The sequence below is a fragment of the Macaca mulatta genome, chromosome 17 (genome assembly GCF_049350105.2).
Source record: "Macaca mulatta isolate MMU2019108-1 chromosome 17, T2T-MMU8v2.0, whole genome shotgun sequence".
In the NCBI taxonomy this organism is placed as follows: Eukaryota; Metazoa; Chordata; class Mammalia; order Primates; family Cercopithecidae; genus Macaca; species Macaca mulatta.
The window spans coordinates 89,749,389-89,762,505 of NC_133422.1; the positions used below are offsets into that span (position 1 = coordinate 89,749,389).

Sequence of the window (13,117 nt, forward strand, 5' to 3'; positions counted from 1 at the left end):
TGACCTCAGGTGATCCACCTGCCTCAGCCTCCCAAAGAGCTCAGATTACAGGCATGAGCCACTGCGCCCAGCCATAAGGGACATCTATTTTTAGGTTTGTTTTTTTTAGAAATTTCTATACCAGGCTGGGCATGGTGGCTCACACTTGTAATCCCATCACTTTGGGAGGCCATTTGGATATTCTCTTTTGTGAAATACCCATTCACATCTCTTATCCATTTTTCTAATTGGGCTTTCTGTGTTTTTCTTAATGAGTTTTAAGAGTTCTTTATAGTTTATGGTACTGGTTCTCAGACTTTAGCCTGCATCAGAATCACACTTAGGTTGCTCGCTTCAGTAGCACATATACTAAAATGGTAATGATACAGAGAAGATTAGTATGGCCCCTTAAAAAAAATCACCTTAGGGCTTGTTAAAACACACATTCCTGGTCCCCACCACCAGAGTTTCTGATTTAGTAGATGTGGGGTGAGGCACAAAAATGTGCATTTCTAATGAGTTCCCAGGTGATGCGCTATGCTGCTGGTCCAGGGACCACACTTTGAGAATCATTATTTAATAGTGATTTCAGTGTAACAGCAATAGACGTTTCTTGTTAGTTTTGGACAAAGTCATCTTAAAAACCAAAACCAAAAGCAAAAACCTCAACCATTTAATACTGCTCAAGCCTGAGGCATAAGCTAATACTCTTTCTTCCTAGAAGGGTACAGATGGACTTGTTTAAATAGCCACTGCTTCAAACTGTCTGAAACCCACTGAAATCTACCCGTTAGAATATTTGGTACACCTAATTTGCCAAGAGAACCAGTTGATGATAGAAGGTATCCTTTGATCCCATATTTTTCGATCTCAGGAAAACTCATTGGCATTCATCAGCAAGAACATGAGTCAGGAATCCCTCGAAGCACAGAAATACAGATCTCTGGAGATGAAAACTATCATTTATTTCAACTGAATTTAGTTTCATTAAAAAATTCTATGACAACATTAAAACAGAAACAGGATGTTTATATGACTGTCTTTAACCTCAAAAGTCCAAATAAACATATAGACATTTTGAATATAGCTAACGTTTTAACAAACCTCATTATGATCACCGTTGTAATTTCAGTCACCTAAAATACGAGCCATGACTATTAATAAATGTTTACTGTGTGTGGTCTGAACATTAACCATACATTTATTTCTAAGTACTAGGAGTTGAACAGCTACTACAGTCAATGTATTTTGGTCGTTAGCTGTGTGTGTGCTTTTTAAGGCTTCACTCAATAAAACATCTGTTGCTCTCTACTGATGAGTCAAAAAACTTCCTATATGAAGGACACATATGTATACAAACAAATGCACATGTGTGCATGTCTATATACATAAATGCAGTTTCAAGGAAGTGACACCTTATTCTGAGAGGTCATGAGACTCCACTTCAAAACCTTTAGTAAACTGAACTCAACATGTTACAGCCACCACCATCAAGAAAAATTAAAGACCCACAGTTCAAATAAAGTACAACAGGTCCCAGGAAGTATTGTGGTTTGTTGATTCATTCAACAGAAAGCCCAAATGACAATGCTATTAGTGGTCAGAAGTAAACTAACCTGGACAAGCTCATGAAAATGAACCCCTGGATGCATCCTGAGAACATACTCCATAATTATAGTCAATGCTTGCAACAATTTTCAGTTTGTCTCATCATGTTAGCAGAGCCTATTCATGCAATTTAGAAAGGATTTCAATAAAGCCTAAACCAAAAGGCTTACAGTCAACAGAGGGTTAGCCTTCCATAAATGAGAAATCCAAAAAAGAATGACGCCACGTATTTCAGGAATGTCGGTTAGAGGTTTGGCCTTCTTGGGAAGTGTCACAATGCTGAGTCTAAAACTGCAACAGTTACCATGTCCAAGTCATGCAACTCTAAAGGAGGATGGACGGTCACATTTGTGTCCTTCAGTATCAAAGCACCTTTAAGGGCCTCCATTTTGAGAAAGTAATATTTTCTCTTCCTTCTCTTTTAGAACATAGGATAAAATATTGTCCTTCTATCCTTTAAACATATATCCTTTTTTTTTTTTTTTTGGTGGAGAGTAAGGGTTACATACTCCCTACTACTATGTCGCAAACTTTTTCTTTTTGTTGTTCCTATTGGTTTTTAACTGTACTATTTTCTAACAAAAAGCCTTCAGAGAAAATAATGGATCCTAGTTATGTCAAAGAAAACAATGAGACAAAATGGCAACTTCACAGTCTTCAAGTAAACAGAATCCCTGATATAAATGGAAATTAACATGTAATTTTGGGGGCAGTAAAAACAAAAACAACAAAAACCTGTGACAACTTTGTCCTACTCCTTTAAAAATGAGCTTTGACTCTGTCGTTTCTTAAGGCACAAAACCTGATAGACAGCATTTAACTGGTGGCCTGCATCTCTGATTTGGATTTTAAAAAACAACTATTGACATTTAAATAAAAATAAACCATTTTGTTAGAGCTGGAGATCACTGGATAAGTTGGGAGAAATATTCAAATGAACCGGCATCTTGTATGTATAAATATTTGTTGCCAAAGTAAAAAAATTACAATGTGGTTTACATAGTCCAAAAACTAGCAGAAAACACCTTCGGAACAGACATGACGTCTTGGTTGGATTCATAGTGCTGTCTCGAAAATAGTTAAGGTCGAGGGCTGTCCATTGGAAGTGTTTGTAACCATATGGTCAGTGTGACCAATATGTGGATAATTTCTTTTGAAGTATACCTGAAAAAAAAAGAAAGAAAGAAAAAAGGCAAGCATAAAAAGAATGTTTCAAAATTTTAAAGTCCTCCTCCCTGAAACAATGCACTTCTGCGTCCACTTCTTCATGTGAAGCAGATCATATCTCTCACTGAGGCACAATTTAAGAACAGGGATGAATGTACTGTACAGAGGAATTAGCCCCACTAGAACCCTCAGCAGGGCTGGGTTGAATACCAAACAACCTGTAGATCCATTTTAGTTCCGATCACTCTGATTCATAGATATGTTTTATCTCTGTATTAAATTGATAAGCAGAATCATTTTACTGACTCAAAACCTGGAGATAAATTAAAAACAGGGTGACAAAGAGGCTGGGAAATCTAGCGTCTGCACGAGGGTTTCTCATTTTCACACATAAAATGAGCACAATAGATTTGGATGTTAATATCAAGTTGTAATCCCTGTATTTTATAAACTCTGATTGACAAGCATTGAAATGCTGGCGTATATGTATGAAACATCCTGGCGTTTAATTTGTGCGGCAAAGCAGTTATAGGGCCTATAGAAATGTGGTCTGTGGATAGTGGCCCACAATAATGAAAAGAGAAGCAAAAGCTTTAACAATGACTCCACTAAGCAACTTCTCTAAAATGTAAGATGATACCAAATAATAGGACAGTTCTTTGCCAAGTCTTTGAGTTCCTGAATTCTTGCAATTTCTAGCTGAACTAGAAGAGATACAGGTTTTCTGATAAATGTATAATCAGAACATAAAGGAAATGAAATGCTGTCAAGTTTCTCTGTTCCGCGATCATCAGTTTTTAGTAGCTGTATCGTATCTTGGTTCCTTGACAGATGCGCATAACAAAATGAAATAATGTCAAGACTTGTGAGCTCTTATCTCAAAATGTGTTTGGGTGAAAAAGGACTTCAAATGTAATTTTTTTTTTCCCCAAAGAAGAATGTGAAAAGTTTTGTTTGAGTCTTTAAAACAGAAAATGTAGCAACTATCTGAGGCTGACACGTGTCAGCTGGGTCTCTTAGTCATACGATTCTGGATCTATTTTATAAAATCTTGCTCCGAGTATATTTGTGGGTGCTGTCAACAAAGTTATCACTGGAGATAATGGGCTTCACATACAAAAAAGAAAGTGCTGAGACACCTGCCTACATATTAAGTGTACTTTCTTTTTCTCTCACTTCTTGCATGCTTGTTACTCCAGAAACATTACATATAACACACTATATATTAAAATGTCACTTAAGGAGAAAATAAATCGTCCAATAATGCTGGAATGCTACCAGAGGAAACCTGAGGCTATTTCCATTATAATGCAAGTGTTCAAAAACAAGACTTTTCAGGGGATAATTTCATATCATCTCCCTCTCCCACTTTTTTAAGCTAGCCATATTTTGTGCGGTTATAGATTTATATACTCCAAAAAGACTATTCCTTAGTGAAACTAAAAACAACCAAAAGAACAAATAGACATTCACATCACTTTCTACTGCTTGATAGCCTTCCCCAAATAGGATGCTTCCTTCTGTGTAACCCTCTTGATGTATTTTTTTATATAAAGAAAGTGTTGTTATTAGCAATTTTAAACCCAAATGGTCTTAGCTTCATGGTCTGAAATACTTAGTCAAAAACAGATCCTGTGTATATAGTCTTTGATTTGACCTTTCTTTTTCTCTTCTGCTACCAGGTTTTATAACACACTATGGGTAACAGCACAGGTGAGATAAAACATCTTTTTTACAGTGCAGGTGATGAAGGGAGTTGAGATTACTGAACCACTTTTAGCAAAGCCCTCATGTTGTAAGCTATGTCTGGGATGGACAGGTCCAGTCTCAGCTCTCTGGAGATTCATTGCTGATCCTGGAAAAATTACCTAACCACTCTCTCTACCAGCTGCCTCATCTGTAACATGAGATAACAATAGCCTACGTCACAGGAACTGATTAATGGCTACAGACAACAGATTGAAAACCTGCCGCATTAGTGTTGGGTGTCATGATGAACGCTGCACAGAGAAGTGGCCCCTAAGTACACAGAACGTGGCAGTATCGCCTGGCTTGAAGGATGAAGACAAAGCATCTAGGAAACCCTCTGGTGCATCTTTTATCTTTACAGAATCCCAAAGCTGTGGCTGAGACGATTTCAACTGAGTGAATATGGTAACCTGGGAGGCAGAAAGGCAGAACTGAAAGATCGTAGAAGTCGGAGTGTGAACACCTTTGAACTGGTGGCTTTGAAAAGTTACTCAGGCCGGGCGCGGTGGCTCACGCCTGTAAGCTCAGCAGTGTGGGAGGCCGAGGCAGGCGGATCACTTGAGGTCAGGAGCTTGAGACCGGCCTAGCCAACATGGTGAAACCCCATCTCTACTAAAAATACAAAAATTAGCCAGGCATGGTGGTGCACGCCTGTAGTCCCAGCTACTCAGGAGCCTGAGGCAGGAGAATCACTTGAACCCAGGAGGCAGAGATTGCAGTGAGCCAAGATTACACCACTACACTCCAGCCTGGGTGACAGAGTGAGACTCTGTCTCAAAAAATAAATAAATAAATAAAATTTTTTTTTTTTTTTTTTTTTTTTTTTGAGACGGAGTCATGCTCTGTCGCCAGGGCTGGAGTGCAGTGGCGGGATCTCAGCTCACTGCAAGCTCCGCCTCCCGGGTTTACACCATTCTCCTGCCTCAGCCTCCCATGTAGCTGGGACTACAGGCGCCCGCCACCTCACCCAGCTAGTTTTTTGTATTTTTTAGTAGAGACAGGGTTTCACCGTGTTAGCCAGAATGGTCTCGATCTCCTGACCTCGTGATCCGCCCGTCTCGGCCTCCCAAAGTGCTGGGATTACAGGCTTGAGCCACCGCACCCGGCCAATGAAATTTTTTTTAAAAAGTTACTCAGCTTCTTTTATTTTAGCATTTTCATGTGTCAAAAGGGGATAATAACAGCAGGTTAGAAGGACTGTGAAGCTTAAGGGAGACAATGCCATAAGCATTCATGTTTGTGGCAAGAAGAGTATCAGTGAGTATGGGAAACCTTGTCCCTCTTTTCCTTCTTTTCTTGAGTTTGCTCCATTATAGTTCCTCTAATGTAGGTTGAAACTAAGTTCAGTATTTAAACTCTAGCTCATCAGTGAAGCCACCATAACAGAGCTAGATTTTACTAAAATCAACAGAGCAATACAAGCTCCCCCATGTGGACAAAGGAGAGCGACTGGGCTTTGATTGACACTGCATTCCTAAGATACCATCTGATGTGTTGAATTCAGGCTCAAGACCCTGTCAGTTCATTTTTACTGATATGTATGGCCCTAATTCAATCACAGTAACTCTCATGGCCTCAAGTTCATCATTTTTAAAGCCAGTCTCATTTTGGTGTACATAATTGGCTTGAATATTGTCAAAGTCAAAGAGTAATGGAGACTTAGAAAGGACTTCTGCTTTTAAGATAATGGAGTAATGAATTTTCTCTCTTTTCCCTTTCAGAAACCACTCTAAGCATCAAAGATATTCATTAATAAACAATAAGCTAAATCTTTGTGAAATCAGGAGAGCCTGAATGGTAAAGTATCATGAAGGGCTGCCATATGCAGCTGGAACCAGTGGAGCTGTGGCAAGGCTGAGAAGATGTCTATGAAGAGCCGGCCTCAACAATCACAGGAAAGTAAAGTTCTCCAATTAACTGGAGGAACACTAAGGTATGTCAATAAACAATCAAAAAGAAACATCTTTAACCTATGTACATTGGTGAAGTCCTGACAAAAGAGAGATTGCAATTGCCCAATTCTGTAAGCTAAGGAGGAAGAAAGCCAAAACATGCATTCTCAATTTCACATACACACCCCCACCCACCCACCCACACCCCCACCCAGCCCCCCCACCCCCCACACACACCCATACACACACACCCCACCCACACCCCCACAACCACCCACACACACCCACACACCCACCCACACTCCCACACACCCCACCACACACCCATACACACCCCCCCACACCCAGCACACCCACCCACCCACCCACATACCCCCACACACACCCACACCCCACACCTACCCACATACCCCCGCACACACCCCCACACCCACCCACCACCCCACACACACCCACACCCCCCACTATACACCCATACATACACCCCCACACCCACCCCCATACACACTGATACCCACACCACACCCACACCCCCATACACACCCACATCCCCACCACCCCCATACACACACACCCCCATACACACCCACCCACACACCCACCACACCCACACCCCCCACACCCACCCCCCATGCACACCCACACCCCCCACCACACCCCCCCACCACACCCCCATACACACACACCCTCACATACCCACACACCCACACCCCCATACCCACACCCTCACATACCCACCCCCCACACACCCACACCCCCACCACACACCCATACACACACACACACACACACACACACAACCCCCCCACCTCCCCCCTGCGACACACACAGCCTCTCTGGGTCATAAAGTACTTCTACATTAAGCACAGAAAATTCCCTTTAGCCAGAAACAAGGCCCTAGCCACAACTATCCTGCGACTATCTGGTCTAGGAAGAGTTCATTTTATTCACAGGTGAGAAGTAGGAATAATAATCATTATTATAATTTTAAGAGTAGTACAGGGCCTGGAAAATATACAAATAAGAAATGAAATAAGATAAACACAGGACAAATGTTGAGCACATAAACTTTATGAATATAATATATTCAAAGAAAATGCAGCAGAATGATCAGGCCGTGCATAACAGAGATACAAAAATACAGGAAAACATGGCAGAGCAACAGAAGATGCTGAAATATGAGTTGACGGGTCAAAAGTGAAGTGGAAGAGAAAAGTGAAAATATCAAAGAAATGGGCCAGGTGCAGTGGCTCACACCTGTAATCCCAGCACTTGGGGAGGCTGAGGTGGGAGGATCACTTGAGGCCAGGAGTTTGAGGCCAGCCTGGCCAACCTAACGAAAACTTGTATCTACTAAAACTATAAGAATCAGCTGGTTGTGGTGGCACACACCTGTAATCCCAGCTACTTGAGAGGCTGAAGCATGAGAATTGCTTGAACCAGGAGTTGGAGGGTACAGTGAGCCGACAGCATGCCACTGCACTCCAGCTTGCACAACAGAGGGAGACTCTGTCTCAAAAAAGGAAAAATTAAAAATAAATGACATTTCTACTGAAGGCAGCACGAAGATTAGCCAATGGTGAAAAAACAGTATGAGACAAGATAGGATTGAGCAAATAAACAAAATAACTAAAAGTTAATAAAGCACTAAAAAGGATTAAGGAGAAAATAGCTTTACAAAATAGACAAGGGACAGAAAACGTATACACGATAGATATTTGTAAAGAAGAGAATATAATCTAATAAAAAAAAATGCAAGGATAATTCAAGTAAACTTCCAGAAACAAAAGTAAACTTGAATCAAAAGTCTGAAAGACTACACAATAATGTCTCAGGAAAACCAATGACCCTTTTAGCATACAAGAAAAAAGATCTGGCTGGGCATAGTGGCACACATCTGTAATCCCAGCACTTTGGGAGGTCAAGGTGGGAGGATGGCTTGAACCCAGGAGTTCAAGACCAGCGTGGGAAACATAGTGAGACCTCGTCTCTATGGGGGAAGAAAAAAAATTAGCCAGGCATGGTGACATGTGCCTCTAGTTCCAGCTTTAAGGGAGGCTGAGAAGGGAGCATTGCTTGAGCCAGGGAGGTTAAGGCTCCAGTGAGCTATGATTATGCCACTGCACTCCAGCCTAGACGACAGAGCAAGACCCTGTCTCAAAAAAGAAAAAAGGGGGAGGGATGGCATTGGGAGTGATATCTGATGTAAATGAGGTATAATGGGTGCTGACGAGTTGATGGGTGTAGCATACCAACATGGCACAAGTATACATATGTAACAAACCTGCACGTTGTGCACATGTACCCTAGAACTTAAAGTATAATTAAAAGAAAAAAAGAAAAAAAGAAAGAAAAAAGGCCAAGTTATGTCAAACGTGGTCATAGACGTCTCCATATGAATAGACAACACGAGAAGACCTTAGAGCAAAGGTTGCAACATACTAAATGAAAGAAGGTGTGACCCAGTAATTTTATAACTACCACTTTTTGAAAATTTTTATTTTTATGTTAAATTCCAGGATACATGTGCAGAACATGCAGGTTTGTCACCTAGGTAAATGTGTGCCATGGTATAACCACCACATTTAAATCAGAGAGGAACAAAGATTTCAGACATGCAATAACTCAGGGATTCTAAGTTCCAAGGAAACTTTCCCTTTAAGATGGTATAGAGCATTGTTTTGCAACTTTTTTTTTCTTAAACTGCCACCCACAGTAATGGGTGGCACATTTCACTGTACACGGGGACTTGGTACACATCCACTATCTATATCTGTATCTATACTGAAAAGCATTTCAAAAAATACTACCACTACTATGAAAGATACATTGTTATTTTTCTTCTATTCCATTCTATTCTATTTTACATCTTAAAACACGCTAGTCATGATGGACCAAATTGATTTCACAGCACCACTAATGGGTTATAGCCTGAAGTTTAAAAAGTACTGAAGGATAAACTTTAGCTAACTGAAAGATGGAGAAAGTATCAGTTAAAGAAAAGTCAAAAAACAGAGGCTTAAGTATATTTGAGGCTTGAAGGCAAATAGAAGAAAAACTAAGCTAAAATTTGGTGGGTAGGATGGAGAGAGAATATAAACAATTGTCATTGTTTATAATGGGGAGTCAATAAAGAAACAGCAGTTAGAGGAAACAAAAGGAACACATACAAAACAATATTCAAAGAAGCAAAAATAATCTACAAATTAAAAGGTAAAAATGAATACAAAAAAACTGAAAGCATAACATGACAGAACTAAGACAAAACATACTTATAATCTCAACAAATGTAAATGTACTAAAATCATCTATTAAAAACAAAGGCTAAGATTAAATCTCAGCGTAAAACCTAACCACGTCATCTACAGGACATACACTTTTGGCTATTCAAAGACAATCCCATATATACCAGACAAAGAAAAGTAAAAGCATGCGACCCAATCTAGTTTTGAACCAGCGTGGATTTAGGACCAAAACCATTACATGAATCAAAGACAGGCATGTTAAAATGGCAGGAAATATAACTCATAGTGGAAACCTAAGTTATGAACATCTGTGGACTGAAAACCATAGCATCAAAATTACCAAAACAAAAACGACAGGTAATACAGAGAGAAATATGTACAATATGAAACTAATTCACCTCTAGATCCAAGTCACAGAAAATAAACCAATACAAATAAGGATTAATAAGAATGTAATTAACATAGTAGAACTAATTAAACCTTATTAAACTCTATACCTTAAACAGATAACATCATCTTTTCAATGCCCAAAGAACATCCAGAAAAACTAGGACACAAAGAAAATTCGAAATGGATAGAAAGGGTATGGATGGCATACAATGAAAATGAAACTGATGAGTAAAACAAAAAAAATGAACAGAAAAAACAAACCCCTACCCACCAAAAAGTTTTAAAAACTTCCCTCTTCAATAATTTCTGGGGCAGAGAAAATTAAAATCCAAAATTGCAGAATATATAAATAAAGAATAAACTATGAATGAAAGTACTACATATCAAAACCTATAGAATACGGAAATTCACAGCGTTAAAATACTAAGGAAAAAGGAACGAATACAAATGCATTCAAGAAGAAGCAACAAGAAAAACCAAAAAATGAAGGCAGTAAAGATAAAAGCAGGAACTGATCAACTGGAAAACAGAATATAAACTAGTAAATAAATCTGATAAGTCATTCACCAGGAAAAAAACAATAGCTAACTTAATTGGAAGTTAATTGGGAACAGTGAAAAGTACAGAGTGGAAAAAGTATAAATACTAGGTAGCCATTAAAAAAATGAGGTAACTGGCCGGGCACGGTGGCTCACCCCTGTAATCCCAGCACTTTGGGACGCCAAGGCGGGTGGATCACCTGAGGTCAGGAGTTCAAGACCAGCCTGGCCAACATGGTAAAAACCCGTCTCTACTAAAAATACAAAAAAATTAGCTGGGCATGGTGGTGGGCGCCTGTAATCCCAGCTACTTGGGAGGCTGAGGCAGGAGAATCACTTGAACCCAGGAGATGGAGATGGCAGTGAGTTGAGATTGCACCATTACACTCCAGCCTGGGCAACAGGAGTGAAACTGCTTTATATATATATATATATATATATATATATATATATGTGTATATATATATATATATGTATATATATATATACACACACACACACACACACACAGCTAATAAAAAATATACATATATAATAAAATGAGGTAACTATATGTATTGATATAATATGGAATATAATATTAAGTGAAAAAAACATAAAAAATAGCTATCATTTGTGCTCAAAAACCAGAAAAGCTATATATGCACATGTGCTTGTTTATGCACAGAATACATCAACAAAACTGGAGAAGATGGTGCCAGGGCTGAAACCTGGCAGAGGAACTGCCTGATGAAGGGCAGGAGTGGCAGAGTGACTTACTTTTTACTTATTAAAGTTTTTTGCAAAACTATCAACGCTTTGAATTTTGTAACATGAGCATATATCACTTGGTAAGCTGATTCTTAAAAATAATTTGTAATTATTTAGTCTATAAAGCTACAAAACTTTGGATACTTCTTTTGCTATTACTGGGAGTTAAGAGTTCAGTCTATAGTCTTAAAAAATTACTGAGCTTTTATCATCAATAGCCAGAATTTGCTTATATTTGTAAAATGTCTTATATTCTTTGAATCACTTAAACATACACTATCTCATTTAATACATGTTAACAGTGAAGAAACCAAAGCAGTACTGCAATCCTGGCATGACAGGTGAGGCCTTTGAGGCTCACAGGCCTTGGGTGGCTTCTGTAAGGCCATTGACTGCTAATTGTCTCCTCTACCTATTCAAACAGGCCCCAGGCTCCTAGGATCCAGGATGTCAGGATTTCATATCTATCTATGTATCTATGTATCTATGTATCTATCTATCCATCCATCCATCCATCCATCCATCCATCCATCCATCCATCCATATTTTTTTCTGAGATGGAGTCTCGCTCTGTCGCCCAGGCTAGAGTGCAGTGGTATGATCTAGGCTCACTGCAACCTCCATCTCCTGGGTTCAAGTGATTCTCCAGCCTCAGCCTCCCGAGTAGCTGGGATTACAAGCATGCACCACCATGCCTGGCTAATTTTTTAATTTTTAGTAGAGATGGCATTTCACCATGTTGACCAGGCTGGTCTTGAACTCCTGACTTCAAGTGATATACCTGTCTCAACTTCCCAAAGTGCTGCGATTACAGGTGTGAACCACCATGCCTGGCCAGGATTTCATAACTTTTGAGTTTATCTGGGGATTTCATAGGTGGATAAAATGGTACCTCTGTTACTCACTGGGAACCTCAAATTCGGTCTGCTTCATCAGGGAAGACAATGATTGACATTCACCCTGTGTTATGAGCTGATTTGCATCCCCCTAAATTCCTGTGTTGAAGTCCTAACCCCCAAGTACATCAGAATGTAACTGTATTTGGAGAAAGTCTTTAAAGGTGTAATTAAGTTAAAATGAGGTCTTTAGGGTGGGCCCTGATCCAGTATGACTGGTGTCCTTACAGAAGGAGGTGATTAGGACACAGGCATACACAGAGAAAAGACCCCGTGAACACACAGCCATCTGCAGGCGGAGGTTGCAGTGAGCAGAGATCGTGCCACTGCACTCCAGCCTGGCAACAGAGCAAAACTCCATCTCAAAAAAAAAAGAAAGAAAGAAAGAAAAAAAATATGTTCCTATATCTAACGGTATTTCTGTATTTCTGTATTAAAGATTTATCCAAGTAAAACGTAGGTTGCCTTCAGTTCCTATTTCATCTCATTCTCCATAGAAGTGAGGAACTGTCCTTTCCACTGTCTGTAGGACATTTCTTTGAATCTAGCGCAGAAGTATAAGAACATAAACTGCTGTGGGTTAAGCCACCTAGTCTGTGCTACTTTGCTATGGCAGCCTGAGCAAACCAGTGCACCCTTCAGCACCCTGAAATGTAATTATGTAATTGTAATTTAAAATGTAATTTTAATTTAATTTAAAATATTAAAATACTTCCTGAGTCATCTGCAAAGGTCAGTCAAAACAGAGACTCAGCTTTGCTTGCACCAGCATTTTCAGGAAAGCAGCTACGTGGTCAAGAATACGTGACTTGGAAGTACCTTTTCCCAGATGTTGAGTTTTCTTTCCAACAAATGAATTCTAATCTGTGAGAGCGAAAAGCTTGTTGATTTAGACTAATCCT

The 13,117-nt window shown here is 39.6% G+C and overlaps 1 protein-coding gene and 1 non-coding gene across 6 annotated transcripts in view; one reads left to right on the plus strand and one right to left on the minus strand.

Moving 5' to 3' along the window:
* Positions 1-324: 324 nt before the first annotated feature.
* LOC114673673 (U6 spliceosomal RNA) lies at positions 325-429 on the plus strand. The gene has a single exon (XR_003724434.1). It is a non-coding gene; the product is annotated as a U6 spliceosomal RNA (small nuclear RNA).
* Positions 430-923: 494 nt separating this feature from the next.
* Positions 924-13,117, minus strand: part of ABCC4 (ATP binding cassette subfamily C member 4) — a 291,680-nt gene continuing 279,486 nt past the window's right edge. For all 5 annotated transcript variants that reach the window (XM_028837214.2, XM_028837213.2, XM_028837212.2 and 2 more), the window contains one exon: positions 924-2,751. In XM_028837214.2, the coding sequence (XP_028693047.2) occupies positions 2,644-2,751 (108 nt within the window). In that variant the 3' untranslated portion in view covers positions 924-2,643. The remainder of the gene's footprint in view (positions 2,752-13,117) is intronic.